At 57.8% G+C, this 18,776-nt stretch overlaps 1 protein-coding gene across 3 annotated transcripts; it reads right to left on the bottom strand.

The window, feature by feature from the left end:
* Positions 1 to 3,020: 3,020 nt before the first annotated feature.
* Naaa (N-acylethanolamine acid amidase) lies at positions 3,021 to 13,983 on the bottom strand. Of its 3 annotated transcripts, none has more exons than XM_048364284.1 (11): positions 13,748 to 13,983; positions 13,389 to 13,553; positions 12,455 to 12,581; positions 9,558 to 9,648; positions 8,623 to 8,699; positions 7,169 to 7,341; positions 6,868 to 6,930; positions 5,903 to 5,969; positions 5,109 to 5,137; positions 3,877 to 3,953; positions 3,021 to 3,350 (listed from the first exon to the last, which is right to left on the bottom strand). In XM_048364284.1, the coding sequence occupies exons 1-10, from the start codon at positions 13,948 to 13,950 to the stop codon at positions 3,878 to 3,880; spliced, it is 1,071 nt and encodes a 356-aa protein (XP_048220241.1). In that variant the 5' UTR covers positions 13,951 to 13,983; the 3' UTR covers positions 3,021 to 3,350; position 3,877. The 3 variants fall into 3 exon arrangements, with proteins under 3 accessions (XP_048220241.1, XP_048220243.1, XP_048220242.1); XM_048364285.1 differs by having other exon boundaries at positions 3,289 to 3,350; positions 3,862 to 3,953; XM_048364286.1 differs by lacking the exon at positions 3,877 to 3,953.
* Positions 13,984 to 18,776: the final 4,793 nt, after the last annotated feature.

The raw sequence follows: 18,776 nt of genomic DNA, 5'->3' as shown, positions 1-18,776 counted from the left end.
CGAGACCCGGGAGCGTGCTGACGAGAACGAGACCCGGAGCGTGCTGACGAGAACGAGACCCGGAGCGTGCTGACGAGAACGAGACCCGGAGCGTGCTGACGAGAACGAGACCCGGGAGCGTGCTGACGAGAACGAGACCCGGGAGCGTGCTGACGAGAACGAGACCCGGAGCGTGCTGACGAGAACGAGACCCGGGAGCGTGCTGACGAGAACGAGACCCGGAGCGTGCTGACGAGAACGAGACCCGGGAGCGTGCTGACGAGAACGAGACCCGGAGCGTGCTGATGAGAACGAGACCCGGGAGCGTGCTGATGAGAACGAGAACCGGAGCGTGCTGACGAGAACGAGACCCGGAGCGTGCTGACGAGAACGAGACCCGGAGCGTGCTGACGAGAACGAGACCCGGAGCGTGCTGACGAGAACGAGAACCGGGAGCATGCTGACGAGAACGAGACCCGAGCATGCTGACGAGAACGAGACCCGGAGCGTGCTGACGAGAACGAGACCCGGGAGCGTGCTGATGAGACGCCGCTGGACGGGCGGAGCCGCACTGGGCCGGCCTGGGCCTCGCTTCCTGCCTGGGCCTCGCCTCCCTCCCCGGGCCGGCCTGGGCCTCGCTTCCTGCCTGGGCCTCGCCTCCCTCCCGGGGCCTCGCCTCCCTCCCCGGCCTGGCCTTAGCATCTGATGGACACAGCCGGCGCCTTCCTCGTAGGACGTGGTGGAAACTGTGGACTTGATGCCCTGAGACCCGAACTCACCTCGACTGATCTCAGATGCTACGGGATGCCTGTGGCCCACGGTCCACCTGGGTTTGCCAGAACTGTGGACTGTTACGACCGCGAGGTCGAGGTTACTTAAAAAGAACGGTCACTTTGCAGTAAGTCAGCGCTGCTCGCCTATCCCCCTGCCTGTGTTCTCCGTCTCCAGGGGGATGCAGAACAGAATCTTCTGGACCCCACACCTCCCTTACCGTCTACAGCCTCCACGATGGACACGGGTTATTGCTTTATTTGAGTGCCGGTACCGGGCCTTGAACTCAGTGCCTCCTATCCACTCGTGGCTTTTCCAGTCAAGGCTGATGTTCTACTGTGTAAGCCACACCTGTGCTTCTGGCTTTTTGCTAGTTAACTAGAGTAAAAGCCAGGGGATTTCCTGCCTCGGCTGGCGTCCAGCTATGACCCTGCAGAACTCAGCCTTCTGAGCAGCCAGGGTCAACACTCACAAAAGTCCCGATGGGTAGACAGTGGTTTATGTCTAGGAGGACTCCCGCGGAGGACTCCCGGTGCAGGGTGCTCCCTACAACACCGACTTGCTCCTTAGCCTTTATCTGCCACCGCTTTCTTGTATTTGGCTTCTTACTAGTTGCCTTCCTCACGGCGCCCAGACGCTTCTGTCAGATGGCACAGAAGCTCCAGTTCCCACTACACCTCGCGTGGCTCGTGTCTGTCTGCCTGCTCCCGAGCAGGTAGTGAACTTGTTTCTCAGGAGAGGTTTGGGCTTTTCCGTCTGATTGTGTGTGTTGGACCCGGGCTTGAACTCAGGGCCCGGGCACTGTCTTTGAGCTTTGTTGCTTAAGACTAGTACTCTACCACTTGAGCCGCAATTCCACTTCTGACTTTTTGGTTAGTCTCGTGGACTTTCCTGCCTGGGCTGACTTCAAACCATGATCCTCAGGTCTCGGCCTCTTACGTAGCTAGGATTGCAGAGGTGAGCCTCCAGGGCCCAGCAATGTAACTTTCCTTGCGATGACTCTTCATCAACTTCACAGGTGGGAAAGTAGGAAGGCAGCATGAATAGCTTAGTATTTTTTTTTTATTATGCTCATCACATTTTAGTAACAAATGTCATTAATAAAGGACAAGAAAATATCTTTTGGTTTCCTATTGTTTTCAAAAAGCATTAAGACAGTGGTTATTTAGAAAGGTACACAGGTTTTAAAAAATATATATTAGAAACATTACAAAGGGTGAGAGTCTCGTCACACCAAAATCTATGAACAAGGCCAGAGTGACACACCACTGAACAGGTGTTCAACTAGGGTTCTCCCCAGTCCACTTTGTAGTTTCTGCCAGTCCCAGGACTTAAACTCAGAGCCTGGGCACTGCCCCTGAGCGTCTTTGGCTCAAGGCGCACACGTTACCACTTGAGCCACAGCACCACTTCCAACTTTTTCTGAGTAGTTTATAGGAAATAAGAGTCTCACGGACTGTCCTGCCTGGGCTGGCTTTGAACCGTGATCCTCAGATCTCAGCCTCCCGAGTAGCTAGGATTACAGATGGGAGCCCCTTGTGCCTGGCTGAGTTCTCCTTTTCTTTCTTCATTGCATTTTTTTTTTTCCCCAGTGCTAGGGTAGAACCCAGGGCTCATACCCACGAGGAGGGTGTTACCACTGAACTATACTCCCCTCCCCTATGTTGTTGTTTTTTAAACTGGGCTCTTTCAGAAGGACTTTACAATGAACAGCGGTGTTTATTTGGTAGTAGTAGGGATTAAAACCCAGAACCTCGGGGCTGGGGATATGGCCTAGTGGCGAGAGAGCTTGCCTCGTATACATGAGGCCCTGGGTTCGATTCCCCAGCACCACATATACAGAAAACAGCCAGAAGTGGCGCTGTGGCTCAAGTGGCAGAGTGCTAGCCTTGAGCAAAAAGAAGCCAGGGACAGTGCTCAGGCCCTGAGTCCAAGGCCCAGGACTGGGGAAAAAAAAAAAAAAGAGACAAAAACCCAGAACCTCAGCCATGCCCTTAGCCACTCTCTGCCTGCCCCCCCCCCCCCCCCGCCAGCTCTTCATTGGTTAAGCCTAAGTGTGACAGCAGAATCCCGAGGTGCTGGGAATAAGGCCGAGGGTATCAGTTATCTCTGAACTGTGCAGGCTTCATGAGACACAGGCAACAAGAACAGGAGAGCCACGACTGCGTAACCCACGTCCCCGACACTTGCTCCAGGGACCTACCCTGCTCCCACTCCTCAGGGTGGGAGACTTCAGTGGTAAACCAGTCTCTGTTTTTCAATCACAATTATCCCACCTTGTGTTCTTTATTCAAGTACAGGTCTCCAAAAAATGAAAAGTACACCTCTACAAGGGTTTCTTTTGCTTGTATGTGCTGATAGCAGAGCTTGAACTCAGGGCCTAGGTGCTGTTTCTTAGCTTTTTTTCACTCAAAGTTGGAGCACAACCACTTGAGTCCCCCCTCCACTTCCGGCTTTTTGATGTTTAATTGGAGATAAGAGTCTCTGGGTTTGTCTGCCTGGGCTGGCTTGGAACCACCATCTTCAGATCTCAGCTTCCTGAATAGTTAGGATGACAGGTGTCTCACTCTCTTCAGGTGTTTCATTCTTTAAACACTGACCTGTAAAGAAAGGAAAAGTAATCAATTTCACCAAGACTGAGAATTTTAAGACTTCTTTGTGTGGGTCCTGGGCCTTGAACTCAGGGCCTGAGCGCTGTCCCTGGCTTCTTTTTGCTCAAGGCTAGCGCTCTGCCACCTGAGCCACAGCGCCGCCTCTGGCCTTTGCTGAGTAGTTTACGGGAGGTGAGAGTCTCATGGACTTTCCTGCCCAGGCTGGCTTGGAGCCGTGATCCTCCGACCTCCCGAGCAGCTGGGACGCCAGGCCTGAGCCAGCGGTGCCTGGTGGACTTGAACGTTTCCGAGTGAGCGACACAGCCGCCCAGGTTTCTGAGTGAGAAGCCGGGGCTCTGCAGCGCGCGGGGCCCCCGAGTGCTCGCCGCCTGCGCTCCGTGCCGCTCCGTCGGACGGGACAGAGACGGACCAACCGCGGAGGCGCCCCTCCACGAGAGCGCCCCCCTGCACACGCACGGCACGCCCACACCCCTCCACACCGCCAGCCGGAGCCGCACACCTTCCCCGCGCGCACCTCAGCTCAGGTGTCTGACCCTCGTCGTGTACTTGTCTGGGCTGGTGGCGCTCATTACAGTCGTGTAAATGGTGTAGCTGGAAATGAGAAGATGAGTTCTTACATTCGCGCCACTTCCCCTGGTATTCCAAAGATGGGGGAAATATCAAAGCCAGCGCTAACACTAAGGGACAAGAATAAAAACCGAGGCCCAGAGAGCTCCAAATTCTTAAAACAATAAATTGGCATTCCAGCTTCTCAGACACCTCCTGCCTATAATCCTAGCCTCGGAGGATAAGATCTATGACCACGGTTCAAAGCCAGGCCAGCAGGACAGTGAGACTCAATCTCTAATGAACAACCAAGCAGCCACAAGTGGAGCAGTGGCTCAAGCCACGGAGCACCGGGCCCGAGTGAAAAAGCCAAGCGAGAGCGCCCAGGCCCCACGCTCAAGCCGCAACACCAGCACACGAAAAACACTGCGCCTCCGACTCCACACGCTGTGCCAGAGGCCTGCACACGAGCCTGTGTGTGCTCACGCCCCACGCCTCTCCGCGTCCCACGCCACCCCACGTCTTCAAAGACAGCTGGGCTCAGGCCCACTGCATCTGCAGCTGTGCTGGCAGACACAGGGCGGAGGCCGAGGCCCTGGAGACACGGGGCGGAGGCCGAGGCCCTGGAGACACGGGGCGGAGGCCGAGACCCTGGAGACACGGGGCGGAGGCCCAAGACCCTGGAGACACGGGGCGGAGGCCCAAGACCCTGGAGACACGGGGTGGAGGCCGAAGCCCTGGCCTGATACAGGGAGGAGGCGGAGGCCCTGGAGACATGGGGCAATCCCGCACCCCAGCACAAGGGGGCAGCGGGGGGCTGAGCGTCTCTGGTGTTGATCCCGGGGTGAGAGGCCTGGACGTCTGGGGTCTGTGCTCATTCAGGTGACCTTCCCGAGCTGAGTCCTCACAGAGTTCACGAACCCCTCCTGGGAGGGCGGCAGAGCTCGGGCCTGGGGGGGCCACGGCGCCCTTTCCTCCTCCTGGGCCCCTCCCTCCACCCCCTCCCCTGGTTTTCTTCACGAACGTCCCATCTGGCAAAACTTGGCATGCCTGAGGGAGCAGCACGTGAAGCCCGGGTGACAAGCCCCGGCAGCCGGGACCCCCATGCGTGCCGGGAGCCCCCAGAGCGGAGGGGAGCAGGTGCGGCCCCGCGTGCGGTGCCCGCGGGACAGGTGAGCAGCGTCCCTCACGCTCACTTACTTGTTATACACCGGAACCACCGACAAAACCTGCACGGGGAAAGAGGCGCACTGTAAGAAAGCCAGAGAGCAGCGCGGGCCCGCGGTGCTGTCCGTGAGGAGCACGTAACCTAACACCCAGCACCGCTCCCTTCCCGTGGACGCAGCCCGTAACCTAACACCCAGCACCGCTCCCTTCCCGCGGACGCAGCCAGGCGCGGGACGCACGCCGGAGCTCATCACTCAGGGCTGAGATCTGAGGACCGGGGTCTGAAGTCAGCCCAGGGAGAGAAGTCCATGAGGCGCCTCCTTCCAGTGAACCCCACAAACTGCTTCAATGGGGGGCTCGGCTCACATGCCGGAGTGCAAGTCAGGAGCAAAAATGCGGGCAAAGGCCCCGAGTTCAGGCCCCGCCTCAGAACCAAACGGCAAACACACAGAGACATGTATGACAACTATGTGTTTCTGTTTAACGTAAAGGGAAGCACGGGGGAAGTGACACAATTTAATTCACAACAAAGAGATAGGAGAAAATGCTGCAAGAGGACTTTTAACTGGGTAGGGCTTTCACAGCCACCTTTTGCCTCACTTCAGACAAGTTTTCTTCTCCAGTATATAAGATAAAGATGCGGACATCCTGGTAGAGTACAGGGGAGGGAGGGCAGTTACCTGGAAAAGCGCCTCCAGGCTGAGGTGCAGGAGGGGGGAGGGCAGTTACCTGGAAAAGCGCCTCCAGGCTGAGTTGCGGGAGGGGGGAGGGCAGTTACCTGGAAAAGCGCCTCCAGGCTGAGGTGCAGGAGGGGGGAGGGCAGTTACCTGGAAAAGCGCCTCCAGGCTGAGGTGCGCCTGCCCCGTGGCATTCAGGGCTTTGATGGCAGGAGTTCTGTGAAGACAAAGGTTGAAGGTCACCAACCACTTGGGAATCAGTGGCCCCGGGGCCCAGCAGGAGGACTCGTGGTCCAGGCCGACCTCGGCCTCCCATGCTCGGTGGCGAAGTGGAACGGTCCTCCCCACAGAGGCGGGGGCGGGCACACAGCCGCTGGCTCTTGGGGGACACCCTGACCAGCACATTTCACAGTGAGAAGCAGCGATGGAGCCGGGCACGAGCGGCTCACGCCTGTCATCTGCCTATCTGCTCAGGAGGATCAGCGAGGGGGTTCTAAGCCAGACCAGGCAGGACAGAGTGACAGAGACTCCAGCTCCCATTAACCAGTCGAAAGCAGGGCTGGGGGCCTGGTTCAAGGTGTGGAGCACCAGCTATGGGTGCAAAAGCTGAGCAAGGCCCCAAGTTCAAGCCTTGGTACTGGCACTTAAGAAAGGGGCGGTGGATAACGAAAGCCCTGGATCTGTTAGCTGTTGGCTTTCTTTCCTTTGTTTGTTCGTTCTTTCTTTCTCTCTCTCTCTCCTTTCTTTCACCTTATAGAAAAGGCAATACATCCGGCCACCTCCTTTCATTTACAAGGTACTATCTCTATAGCTCTAACAAATAAACAAATGAAAGAGACCCTGGAGATTGCACGGTGGGTCAGGGGGGTCTGGTTGTGGGATCCGGGGCTCCTGACCCCAAGGACAGAGCCAACCTGGCCCAACAGATCCAAGAGGCCCTGGGCGCGGTCTCCTCCCCAGCCCCCACGTCCACACTGGGCACGCGCTGGCAAGGAAGCGGGTGCGTTTCCCCGGAAGGAGCCAGCGCTGCAGGTCTGCCCAGTCCCGGGGGAGAAGGGGACCGGCCACCTCCCGACCACGCACACCACGCGGAGCCCGGGCAGGGGGGCGGCTACCTGCGGTCATCTCGCTTGGGCGCGGGCTTCCAGTGGTCGTAATTTGTCTCCACTCGGAACCACCTAGAACAGAGCGCAGGCGCTTAGGGCTTTCCCTGCCAGGACGGAGGACGGCTTCACTTTGTATGAGCACTCATTACGGCCGGGGCGGGGGTCATTTGATCGTGTCCATCATCTATGTCATGCATCTTGTCAGATAGGAAATATTTAAAAACTAAGAAATATGTCTAGTTTCATCAAATTAAAAAAACCCCACACAACCACGTCACAGGAAGAGCCCGGAGCCTTCCGCGGTACTCACGCCCCGTTCAGAGGATCCAGCGGCCAAATGTCTGCCGGGCCCCCTCTGTTCCTGGTGATGACCACCCCCTCCCGGGGGGCCGTGCCCCCCACGATGAAGTAAACGTCGGCGATGAGGGGGGTCTTGGCCAGTCTGAACACGGCTGCCTCGAAGCTTTCCGCCTCGCTCAGCGTCTGGGCAGGGAGACGAGTCGTGAGGGGGAGGGCATCCTGGGAATGGCCGCCGCCGCCCCCCCCCCCCCCCCCCCCCCCCCGTCACCCGAGCGGCTCTGCTCCGAGCCTCTCGCCCTGACCGGGAGCCCAGAGCAGCGCCAGTGTCTCCCGCAAGGCCGGAACCATCGAGTCCCCGGCCTGGCCCGCCACACCGCGGGCTGCTGAGGCACACCACCTCCGCGACGTCCCAGGAGTCCACGCCTCCCCCTCCCCCTGCTCTCCCCCCCCCCCCCGCCCACCCCGGGACTGAACCCTGGCCGCGCCCCAGTCCCCTCTGCTGTTTACCAGATGGGGTCTGCCGCTCCCGGTGCCTAGCCGGGACTACAGGCGGGGGCTACGGCATGGTAACAAACCACGTGTCCATCATGCGAACCCCTAAGTCTCTGTCCCTGGCTGACGGACAGACGGCCAACATGGTATCTGACACTGGCCCAATAGGCCGAGGCTTGGCCTCTTTGGTTTTCCCATTGTATAAGGCTGGTCCCCTGGGGCACAAAGACTAGGACACACGGACACACACACACACACACACACACACACACACACACACACACCATCACCATCGCTTATCTCAACCAGTTACTGTAGGAAAATTCAAGGTCATCAGAAGAACTCGTGGGTGGCGTCCAATGCACGAGAAGGCGGCGACGTCACCCAGTCCCTGCAACCACCCAGCTCCACGTCAGGCGGGCTCTGAGCGCCTATAATCCTAGCTACTCAGGAGGCCGAAACCCAAGGTCGGTGCAAAGCCAGCCTATGCAAAAGAAACCACTGGAGTCCATCTCTCCTAAACTAGCACCCAGCGGAGTTGGAGGCATGGCTCAAGATGGCAGAGTGCAAGCAGAGCCAGCCAGCCAAGCCCGAACACGAGGCCCTGAGTTCCAACTCTAAACCAAAAAGAGCCAAGAGATAGATGAAGAACAAGTGCGGGTGGCTTCCTGCGGCCCTCCCCTCTCTACATACGCTCTGTCTCCCCTGTGCTCACGCTGCCAGTCACCCCTCTTCCCACAATTCGCCCTCGGCCCGCACGGAGCGCAGGGCGGGTCACGCCGGCCCCCGTTCCCGGCACGGAGACTCGGCCTGGCCCTGGACCAGCGCCAGCGTGTATGTGCAAGGCCCCACGCGTGCGGGCTGAGTCGGCTCAGGACGTCTCCATGCAGGAGCAGCGCCGTGAGCCGACACGCCTCGCGTCACGACGGCCGTGGGGGGGGGGAAGTCCGGCGAGGTGGCGGGCGGACTCACCGTGCGGAGAAGCCAGCTGATCGGAGAGTGGCCCCGGAGCAGCGCCGCCACCGCGTTCTCCCACCACCAGCCTTTATCTGCGGAGGTCGAGAAGGAGCCGGCGCCTTGTTGTCCAAGCGTCATTAACGTTATGGGGGGGGGGCTGTGTGTGAGGGGGTGTGGGTGGGCATGCACACAACTGTACACCAGTCTGGGGGCTTGCACTCGGGGCTCCAGGACCTGACTTGGTCGTTTTGCTCAAGACTGGGCTCTACCACTTGCTCCCCCACGCCCCGATCTCTGCCGGTTCACGAGAGGTCAGAGCCTCGCAGGACTTGTCCGCCTGCGCGAGCTGCGAATCTGTGTCCCCACTCGCTCAGGTTAGAGGTGTGAGCCACCAGCACCGGGCCACTTAGGAGGCTCCGCGCGCTGAGGAGCAAGGTTCAAAGCTAGCCCCAGCAGGGAAGTTCATTCAACGGTTGGCTCGAAGAAACCACTAGAAAGCCAGCAGTGGAACCGGGGCTCAAGGGGCAGAGCGCCAGCCTGGACAAACGGAGCTCAGGGACAGCGCCCAGGCCCCGGCTCGAGCGTGTGCACGCACGCGCACACACACACACACACACGCATGCACACGCCCGCCTCCTAGTCCCAGGCTCCTCCATCAGTGAGCTCTTACCTCTCACTTGATGCTGTAAGCAAGCCGACCTTGTCTTGTTTCTGGAAACGCCTGTCCTGTCCTGAGCTAGGACAGGAACGGGCCGCAGAGCCTGGGCGCGTTCACCCCGGCCCCCACCTCTGGGCCCTCCCTCCCTCCCGTATCCCCCTCCACCACTCCTCCCCCGCCTCGGGTGGGCTGTCCTGCGGAAGCCCCGCCACGCCGTGAGGGGAGCGCGGGAGGTGCGTGACACACGGAGCAGGGGCACAGGAGGAAACGCCCAGGAGCGCGCGGTGAGTACCTCGCTCGTCGCCAGAGACCGTGAACTTGTATGGACTCTGCCCGGTCCACAGCCCCACGTAGCCCACGAACGTGGTCCCCGTGAACGCGACCTGGAACCAAGAGCACGGACCGCTGTGCTGTCCTGCCGAGACACGCACGCACACACACACATGCACACGCACGCACGCACACGCACGACCTGAAACCAGGAGCAGGCACCACTGTACTGTTCTGTTGAGACACACACACACACACACACACACACACACACAATTTCCTGTAGTATTTTTTAACACTTTTTTTCATATATATATATATTTAGCATGATAAAATGTTATCTCTGAAAGAATATTCTAGAACATGGCTCTTAACCTGGGGACGCATGGATCCAACTCAATGGAGTGAAACAGATTGGGGGAAAGAGGTGTGTCTTTATTCTCACTAACCTCTCCTGAGATGCGACTGCTTCTTTTTTTAAGTTTTAATGTATTTTATTGTAGGGGTTTGAGTGTACTATCTCCACAGATGCGTGTGTGTGTGTGTAACTGCTTCTTTAACAAGCGCACACGGCCACCGTGGGGCGGGAGGAGGCGGGATGAGCAGCAAGGCACAGGGATTTTCACGTGCAGTGCTGGAGGCTGCTGCTCACTTCGAGTAGCACACCGGACAGTCACTACTCTGAAATCTCGGTAGTTATTAGACTCACTGCTGAGTCATCACTTGCCTGAGGTGTTAAAAAAGAAGAGGGTTGAAATGACCTGCATTTCACTCTCAGGATGTCCCCTGAAAGTCCTTTTATCTTATATATTTATAAAACATTCTTCTCAAAAGAAGGACCCCTCCATTATGGAAGTTAAAAAATGAGGTCTGATTTTCAAAGCGTAAGATAAACATCACACATTTCATAACCTCTGGAAGTTTAGGAGAACAAGTAGGACTTGTTTACTGTCACCAATAATAAATCACATCTAAATTTTAATGTTACCAAGTCATTCACTGTCACACCCACCCCATTGTTTTCATGATTATTTATTTCTCTTTTTGTGCCAGCACTGGGGCTTGAATTCAGGCCTTGCACTCTTGCTTGACATTTTGTCTGCTCAAGGCTGGCCACAGATCCACCTCTGGCCTTTTAGGGGTTAACTGAAGAAAAAGGCTCATGGCGTTCCTGCCTGGGTTGGCTTTAAATGACAACCTTCCCATCTCAGCCTCCCAAGTAGCTAGGATTCCAGGCATGCGACACCTGGCTACGATTTTCTTCTGAAGCCAGCCTTACTAAAAATTGTTAACAGGGCTGGGAATATGGCCTAGTGGCAAGAGTGCTTGCCTCCCATACATGAAGGCCTGGGTTCGATTCCCCAGCACCACATATACAGAAAATGTCCAGAAGTGGCGCTGTGGCTCAAGTGGCAGAGTGCTAGCCTTGAGCAAAAAGAAGTCAGGGACAGTGCTCAGGCCCTGAGTCCAACGCCCAGGACTGGCCAATAAATAAATAAATAAATAAATAAATAAATAAATAAATTGTTAACAGTGACAAAGTAAATACCTTCAGTATGCCATGGAGAAAAGAGAAACGTCCCCTTTAAATGTCTCTGTACTGTTTGAATCTTCAGTGAGAAAAAAGTTTTCTTTACAAAAGTTGATGACTGTGCATTTAATAACAAATTTTTAGTGCCTACTCAGGAAATTAGCCCATCCTATTGTCCTTGTTCTTAAAGCTCGAGTCTGGCTTTTAGATACTACCTGCTCTATGGCAGTGAAAGGCTTTGAACTGTCTCTAGAAGTTTCCACAGCCATCGGACAACAGCACCCATTGGGCGGCTAGTTTTCTTTTCCCTCTCTCTTGGTGCTGCTGGAGTTGGAATTCAGAGCTCGGTCGTCTAGTCGGCTAGTACCTGTTCTACCCGTGAAGCCACATTCCCAACCCTTCTGGCCTTATTTTCCAGATAGGTTATTTTGCTTTTTGCCCAACCCAACTTCAGTTCACGATCCTCCTCCCTACACCGCCTGCATAGCTGAGACCACGGATTGTACCACCACACCCGGCTTAGTGACTGAGAGGAGGCCTCGCTGACCACACACCGCAGCCCTCCTACGCTCCTAATTCCTGAGTGGCTGGGATTACAGGCGGGCACCACTGCGCTCAGCCTTTAATTGTACTTTTTTTTTTTTTTTTGTGGGTCGTGGGGCTGGAACTCAGGGCCTGGGCGCTGTCCCTGAGCCTCTTTGGGCTCCAGCAAACGCTCTACCACTTAAACCACAGCGCCACTTCTGGTTGTTGAGTGGTTAATTGGACCTAAGAGTCTCCCAGGGACTTTTCTTCCCCAGGTTGGCTTCAAACTGCGATCCTCAGATCTCAGTCTTCTGAGTAGCTAGGATGACAGGCGTGAGCCACCGGTGCCTGGCTCATCGTACTTTTAAAGACATCTTGCTGAAAACAAAATGACTTCGAAGGATATGGGTAAACCATCTTCGTACCGTGAAGGCTCATTGTTTTTTTTACTTGCCTACTATCACGTAGCTACCCCAGGCTTCGTATAGATCGCGCCACGTAACCTCAGCGGCCTTCTCAATCAAGCGCTTATTCCCGTGCCAGAGGTGCAGTTCACAGAACAGGTCTGAGTGGTTGCCCAGGTTCACAGAGGAAGTAAGGGCAGGACTCAAACCAGGACAGCAGACCCCGAGGCTACCGGGTGTCCCTCACCCTCGCCACACCAGCCCCCTTCCATTCCAGAGCAGCCTGAGCACCGGAGAGCACGGGAAGAGGAGGAAGAGGAGGCTGACCGTGTGTCCCACCCCCTTCTTATTTTAAAGACAATCTCGCGGTGATGACACGCGCACACTGGCAGACCACGCGAAGGAGTGTAACCGCCGCTCAGGAAGTCCTGGATTTCCACCTGCTCTACCCCGCTGTACCTGGCCATTTTTCAAGAACTGCACATCGACGGTCAGCTGGCGCAGGATGTCCCCGAAGGAATAGTCCAGGTTCCGCCCGTGGTAGATGCGGCCTGCGGAGTCCTGGGCCACGATGCTGGTGCAGAACCTGCGGAGGGAGGAAGCCCAACGCGGTGAGCGAGCTGCACACGCGCGGGAGGCCGACTTCCCCTCGTGCACACGCGTGGGTGCTCCCAGCGGCGGCTCCTCCTCAGCCCGGGCGGCGTCCCAGGTCCACTGTGAGCCGCCCTCGGTGGCGGTGCTAGGGTTTGCTTTGGGGCCCTCGGGCAGGCCGCCACCGGAGCCCGGCCCCTCATGGAGGGCTGTGCTTGTGTTTGGAGTTGGCCTGGGCCGTGTGTGATCTTCACATTTGTGGCCTGGGCCGTGTGTGATCTTCACATTTGTGGCCTGGGCCGTGTGTGATCTTCGCGCTCGCGGCCTGGGCTGCGTTCTTCCCGCTGCCTGAGCAGCTGGCCTGACAGCTTCACTTTGCCACACCCAGCCCCCCAACTTTCTATGGCAAAATGAGGAAGGAGAAGCACACAAGTGTCCCTTCATTTTTGGTTTGTGTAACAAAGGAAGTGTGGAAGGGTTTTAATTCCTTCTCCACTGGCTGACGCTGGGAAGGCTTATGGGGGGGGGGGAGGCTGCCAGTGTGGGGGAAGTGACCAGGCAAAACCTGCGCCCTCTCTCGGAGGTGCAAGACTGCCACCACCACCAGGCTGCCCAGCACCCCCCTCGGCACCCCAGTCCCCCCCTCCAACCCCCAGGCCCTCGGGTCTCACGCGGAGGCCTCGTAGGCCAGGTTGACCAGCCCGTCCCCCCCCCCCCCCCGTCCCCCCCGGGTCTCACGCGGAGGCCTCGGAGGCCAGGTTGACCAGCCCGTCCCCCCCCCCCCGTCCCCCCCGGGTCTCACGCGGAGGACTCGTAGGCCAGGTTGACCAGCAGGCCGTCGGCCAGGCGCAGGTGCAGGAAGTCGCAGACGCCGCGGATCTCCTCCGCGTACGGCCCGGGTAGCAGGCGCGGCAGCTCCGCGGACGCCGAGCCCAGCAGCGCCAGCACCCAGTCCGGAACCCGGGCCCTGCGGGAGGGCGGGCGGGGGAGGGGGGGGAGCGTCAGGGGCCGGAGGGCGGGGATCCCCGGGAGGGGGGGGGGATGGGGGGTCCCCGGGGAGGATGGGGGGTCCCCGGGGGATCGGGCGGGGTGGGGGGGTGGGAGGGATCCCCGCGAGGAGGCACCCCCCCCCCCCCCCCCGGGCCCGGCCGCTCGGCTCACCGGATGATCTGCAGCACGGCGGAGCGCAGCAGGGCCGGGTCGAAGGCCCGCAGCACCGGCAGCCAGCGCGCCCCGGGGGCCGCGTCCAGGCTCACGTTGAGCCGCGGCGGCGCGGGGGCCGCGGCCCGGGCCGGCAGCGCGGGCCCGAGGAGGAGGAGGAGGAGGAGGAGGAGCAGCGGCCACGGCGGCCCCGCGCCCCGCATGGCTCCCGTCCCGGCCGCACCCCGACCGCACCGCGGCCCGCAGCCCGAGTCCCGGGGAGGCCGCGGAGGAGGAGCCGGAGCGGAGCCCGAGCGAGCGCCGGGGGGGGGGGGGGGGGGGTGGGGGGGGGGGCGGAGGCGGGCCGGCCGCACGCGGGCGAGGACGCCCCGCCACCCCGCCCCCTGTGTCCCGCCCCCTGCCCAATGAGTTCCGCCCCCGAGGCCCCGCCCCCGCCAGCTCGCCTCCTGCCCCGTGTCCCGCCCCCCGAGGCCCCGCCCCCTGCCCCATGAGTCCCGCCCCGAGGCCCCGCCCCCTGCCCCATGAGTCCCGCCCCCTACCCAATGAGTTCCGCCCCCGAGGCCCCGCCTCCAGTGTCCCCGCCCCCCGCGCTCCCAAGGCCGCCGCGCCCGGGCCGGGGTGAACCGGGGTGAACCGTGCCGGCTCCCCTCCTCGCTCCCCCTCCTCGCTCGTCCTCTCCACCTCTCGGGGCGCGCGCGCGGGACCCGGTGCCGTTCCCGGGCTTTCCCGCTCAGGGCCGCGCCCCGCCGCCCCCACCCGCGGTTCACCCGGGGCTTTCCCGCCCGGGCCGGCCTTGACCCTCGGTGCTCAGACCCCAGCCTCCCGGTGTATCCGGGAGCATCCCGCGAGCATCCGGGATTGAGATCCGAGGACCGGCCGTCATCCAGAGCCCCTGGGTCCCGAGACCCAGACACCGTCCAGCCGGGGCCGGGACCCCTGCGCCCCCCCCCATCCAGCCGGGGCCGGGACCCCTACGCCCCCCTTCCATCCAGCCGGGGCCGGGACCCCTGCGCCCCCCCATCCAGCCAGGGCCGGGACCCCTGCGCGCCCCTTCCATCCAGCCGGGGCCGGGACCCCTGCGCCCCCCCCATCCAGCCGGGGCCGGGACCCCTGCGCCCCCCCATCCAGCCAGGGCCGGGGACCCTGCGCGCCCCTTCCATCCAGCCGGGGCCGCGACCCCTGCGCGCCCCCCATCCAGCCGGGGCCGGGACCCCTGCGCCCCCCCATCCAGCCGGGGCCGGGACCCCTGCGCCCCCCCATCCAGCCGGGGGCCGGGACCCCTGCGCCCCCCCATCCAGCCGGGGCCGCGACCCCTGCGCCCCCCCATCCAGCCGGGGCCGCGACCCCTGCGCGCCCCCCACCATCCAGCCGGGGCCGCGACCCCTGCGCGCCCCCCACCATCCAGCCGGGGCCGGGACCCCCTGCGCGCCCCCCCCCCCATATAGCCGGGGCCGGGACCCCTGCGCGCCCACCCCCATATAGCCGGGGCCGGGACCCCTGCGCGCCCCCCCCATCCAGCCGGGGCCGGGACCCCTGCGCCCCCCCCCATCCAGCCGGGGCCGGGACCCCTGCGCCCCCCCCACCATCCAGCCGGGGCCGGGACCCCTGCGCCCCCCCTCCATCCAGCCGGGGCCGGGACCCCCTGCGCCCCCCCCATCCAGCCGGGGCCGGGCCCCCTCCCCGCGCGCGCCCGGAGGCCGGTGGTCGCAGCGGAGCACCCGCGGAGGTCTCCGCCTTCCTTCCAGCTGCTCGCTCTCCCGTCCACTGGAATGGCAATGGGCATTGCCGCCCATTGGCGAGGCTGGAGGAACAGCAGCTGCCTGCTTAAGGCCAAGTGCACTGGCAGAAGGGCGATGGAGCAAATAGAGATTACCAGAGTTCTAAAAGGTGGTGCTCGCATTAAAACAAAACCAACCCGCCATGCGAGCTAGTCAGCCCCAAGTCTTTGCAATTCTGTCTCCAAAAAAACCCGCAGGAAGCCAGGCAGGAAGTGTGGTTCCCACCAGTGGGGTATAGCTTGTGAGAAAGCAAACAACAGGGAGGATGAAGCCCCCTGAGCACAAGCCCCAGGATTAGGGGTAAAACCAAGATAAAAAGCTACAATACAGGGCCGGGAACACGGCCTACTGGTAAGGTGCTTGCCTAGCATGCATGAAGCCCTGGGTTCGATTCCTCAGCACCACATACACAGAAAATGGCCAGAAGTGGTACTGTGGCTCAAGTGGCAGAGTGCTAGCCTTGAGCAAAAAAGAAGTCAGGGACAGTGCTCAGGCCCCGAGTTCAAGCCCCAGGACTGGCAAAAAAGCAGAAGAAAAAGCAGCTACAGATATCTAACTCAGTGACAGAGCACTTGCCTACTGTGCACAAGGCTCCGTTTAATTCCAAGCACTGCAAAGAAAAAGGAATAAAGTGTTTAAAAATAGGCTGGGCATGGTGGTTCAGATCTATTGTTCTAGCTCCAGGAGACTGAGGTAGGAGGAGCATTTGAACCTAAGATTTTGAGAACAGCCTGGGGATCAGAGAGACCATGGCCAAGCCCGTGGTGGTGGTGGTGGTGTATGCCGGTTGACCTCAGTACTCTACAATCTCAGCACCCAAGAGGCTGAGGCAAGACTACCAAGAGCATGAAAACTTCAAACGGAGGCTGGGCTATAAAGTGAGATTCCGTAGAAAACCAACACAGGATCTCCAAAACACCCGTAAGGTCACCCAAGTGACCTTTACCCCATGGGATTTCTGCAATCCACAATACAGTTACTACCTAATTTCAACCTAGCATCTCTCACACACACGACCTCCTCCCCAGCAAACACACTTCATGCCCCTTTTTAAGCACAGAGAAATTTCACATGAAATCATTTACTTTTATTCCTTGCCTCAAAAGTTATTTGTTATACAACGATGTAATGAAAAAACACGTACCCAGTAAGACTCAGAAAGAAAACACTTTACACATGACTCCAACGTTTCCTACTGTAAACATTTTAATGGCTGCACAATAATCCAACGTAGATTTACACGTTGACATGAGACTGACAAAACATGAAAGCAGCATCTGCAGATGGAAGTGGAGACCAGGACAGAAAAAAGTCCCTGAGGGAAACAGAAGTTATGCTAATCAAACAATCCAAAACTAGCTGTGTTCTCTGTTTTGCTCGGCATTGTTATGCAGACCCGAGACCACTGCAGGGGAGGGATGGTTATTTCCAGAGCCTTCAATGTGGAAGAGAAAAAGCTCCAGGTCTTTACCTTAGCTTTTACTCAGAATCTAGATCTTGAATCTCAGAAAGTACATTCCAAAAATATGTAGGCAAACCCCCCTGTACAATACCTTAATAACAACAAAATCATATTAAAATATGTAAACAACAAATGAAAGGATGTCACTTGGGAAAAACTATGTTCTACAGATTTTTCAGTGGCATTTGAAATAGCTTTAAAACTAATATTCTAATTAAAACAGAATTGCAAGAAAATGTCCTATACACATAACATCTCAAATTAGAATATGAAAAAAATCACAACCCATATCAGCTATAACCTTCTAGACCTATGCCAAAATCATACCAGCCTTTAAAACCTAACTTTTCAGTGGTTCAGAAATGTATGTCCTATTGTGCCCCTGCCCACTGTAAGCACGCTTGTTAACAGATTACCCCCACCTCCTGACAATCCTTCCTTAGGACGCTCTGGGCTTGTGCTGTGCTTTTTTGCTGACAAAAATTAAAAACTATGATTATGATATGCGATGGGCTTCTCAAACCACACCCCCAGTACCAGGTTTGAACGTAGAGCTTTGCACTTGCCAGCCTGGCTTACTTGGTCTGCTAGCACTCTGCCACTTAGGCCGCATCTCCAGCTGGCTAGCTTGGAGATGGATTTTTGTCTGGGAGGACCTCGAACCTCATTCTCTGCACCTCGGCTTCCAGAGTAGCTGGGGTTGCAAGCACGAGCCATGCACAACACCCGCATCTCGAGTGAAATGGCCGACTTAAGACAGCTAACCATCTCACCTGTTGACTTTTCTGTAACTGTGCCTTTTTGACAGCCCTGAAAGCTGTTTTGTATTATCAAGTCATTTTGCACAAACATAGCTGCAGCCCACACAGCATCTAGTGGGGTGCTTTGTATGGGGTGGCCATTCAATATGTATTCTCATAGTTCAAACTAGTCCAGAAACAATCTGGCAAGCAAACACTGGTAGTAATTATAACTGTTCCAAGTAAACCAAGCTAAAGACAAAATAATAGCATAACAGAACTCTAATCTTTGATGAGAAATTTACTGGAAGTTTACTTGTGGCTGACAATATGCTTATAAACACTAGTTCTTAACAGTTAAACAGTTAGTGAGGTAAGTTGTAACGTTTTTTGCAGGCAGAAGCTTCACAATCGGGGTGTGCTTGGCTATGCACTATACAAATCACTGATCTAGCAGCACTCAGGCATACAGCTGAGAATACACTTCAGAGTTCAGAAACCGGTGACTTCTTCAAGGTTATAAACAAGGTTAAATTATTCTGCAAGGTCACTTAGCCTTTGTTGGCTGTACTCCATCTGTGAGAAGCTGGTATTTTTTATTTTTATGCCATTACCCAACCTTAAACTCAGGGCCTCTTGATCTTTTTTTTTTTTTTTGCCAGTCCTGGGGCTTGAACTCAGGGCCTGAGCACTGTCCCTGGCTTCTTTTTGTTCAAGGCTAGCACTGTACCTCTTGAGCCACAGCGCCACTTCTGGCTTTTTTCTATATATGTGGTGCTGAGGAATGGAACCCAGGGCTTCATGCGTGCTGGGCAAGCACTGTACCGCTAAGCCACATTCCCAGCCTCGGGCGTTTTTTTTTTTTTTTTAAATAAAGATAAGTGGAGTGAGTTTATTTGAAGGTGAAAGGAAAGCCATGAAAGTAAGTAGGAAGATTTGCAAGACTTCCAGAGTGGGGGAAGGGCCCTCCCCATCATCCCACGAGGGAAAGACCCTTGCTCGGCACTTCTGATCCCCACGCGGGCCCCACCTCCAGGGCTGCATTTCTC

The sequence above is a fragment of the Perognathus longimembris genome, chromosome 16 (assembly GCF_023159225.1).
Source record: "Perognathus longimembris pacificus isolate PPM17 chromosome 16, ASM2315922v1, whole genome shotgun sequence".
Lineage (NCBI taxonomy): Eukaryota > Metazoa > Chordata > Mammalia > Rodentia > Heteromyidae > Perognathus > Perognathus longimembris.
Note: the sequence above shows the minus strand (reverse complement) of the source record. Positions and strands in the feature narration are given on the sequence as shown.

What these genes read in the sequence shown, in the direction of transcription:
- Naaa (XM_048364284.1), bottom strand. Translation starts at nt 13,950, where the DNA reads ATGCGGGGCGCGGGGCCGCCGTGGCCGCTGCTCCTCCTCCTCCTCCTC. An exon ending in TCAGCTGGCTTCTCCGCACG is followed by an intron (nt 7,342 to 8,622) that starts GTGAGTCCGCCC and finishes CTCCCTGCCCAG; the next exon opens with ACGCTGAGCGAGGCGGAAAG. An exon ending in CTGGATCCTCTGAACGGGGC is followed by an intron (nt 6,931 to 7,168) that starts GTGAGTACCGCG and finishes GCTCTGTTCTAG; the next exon opens with GTGGTTCCGAGTGGAGACAA.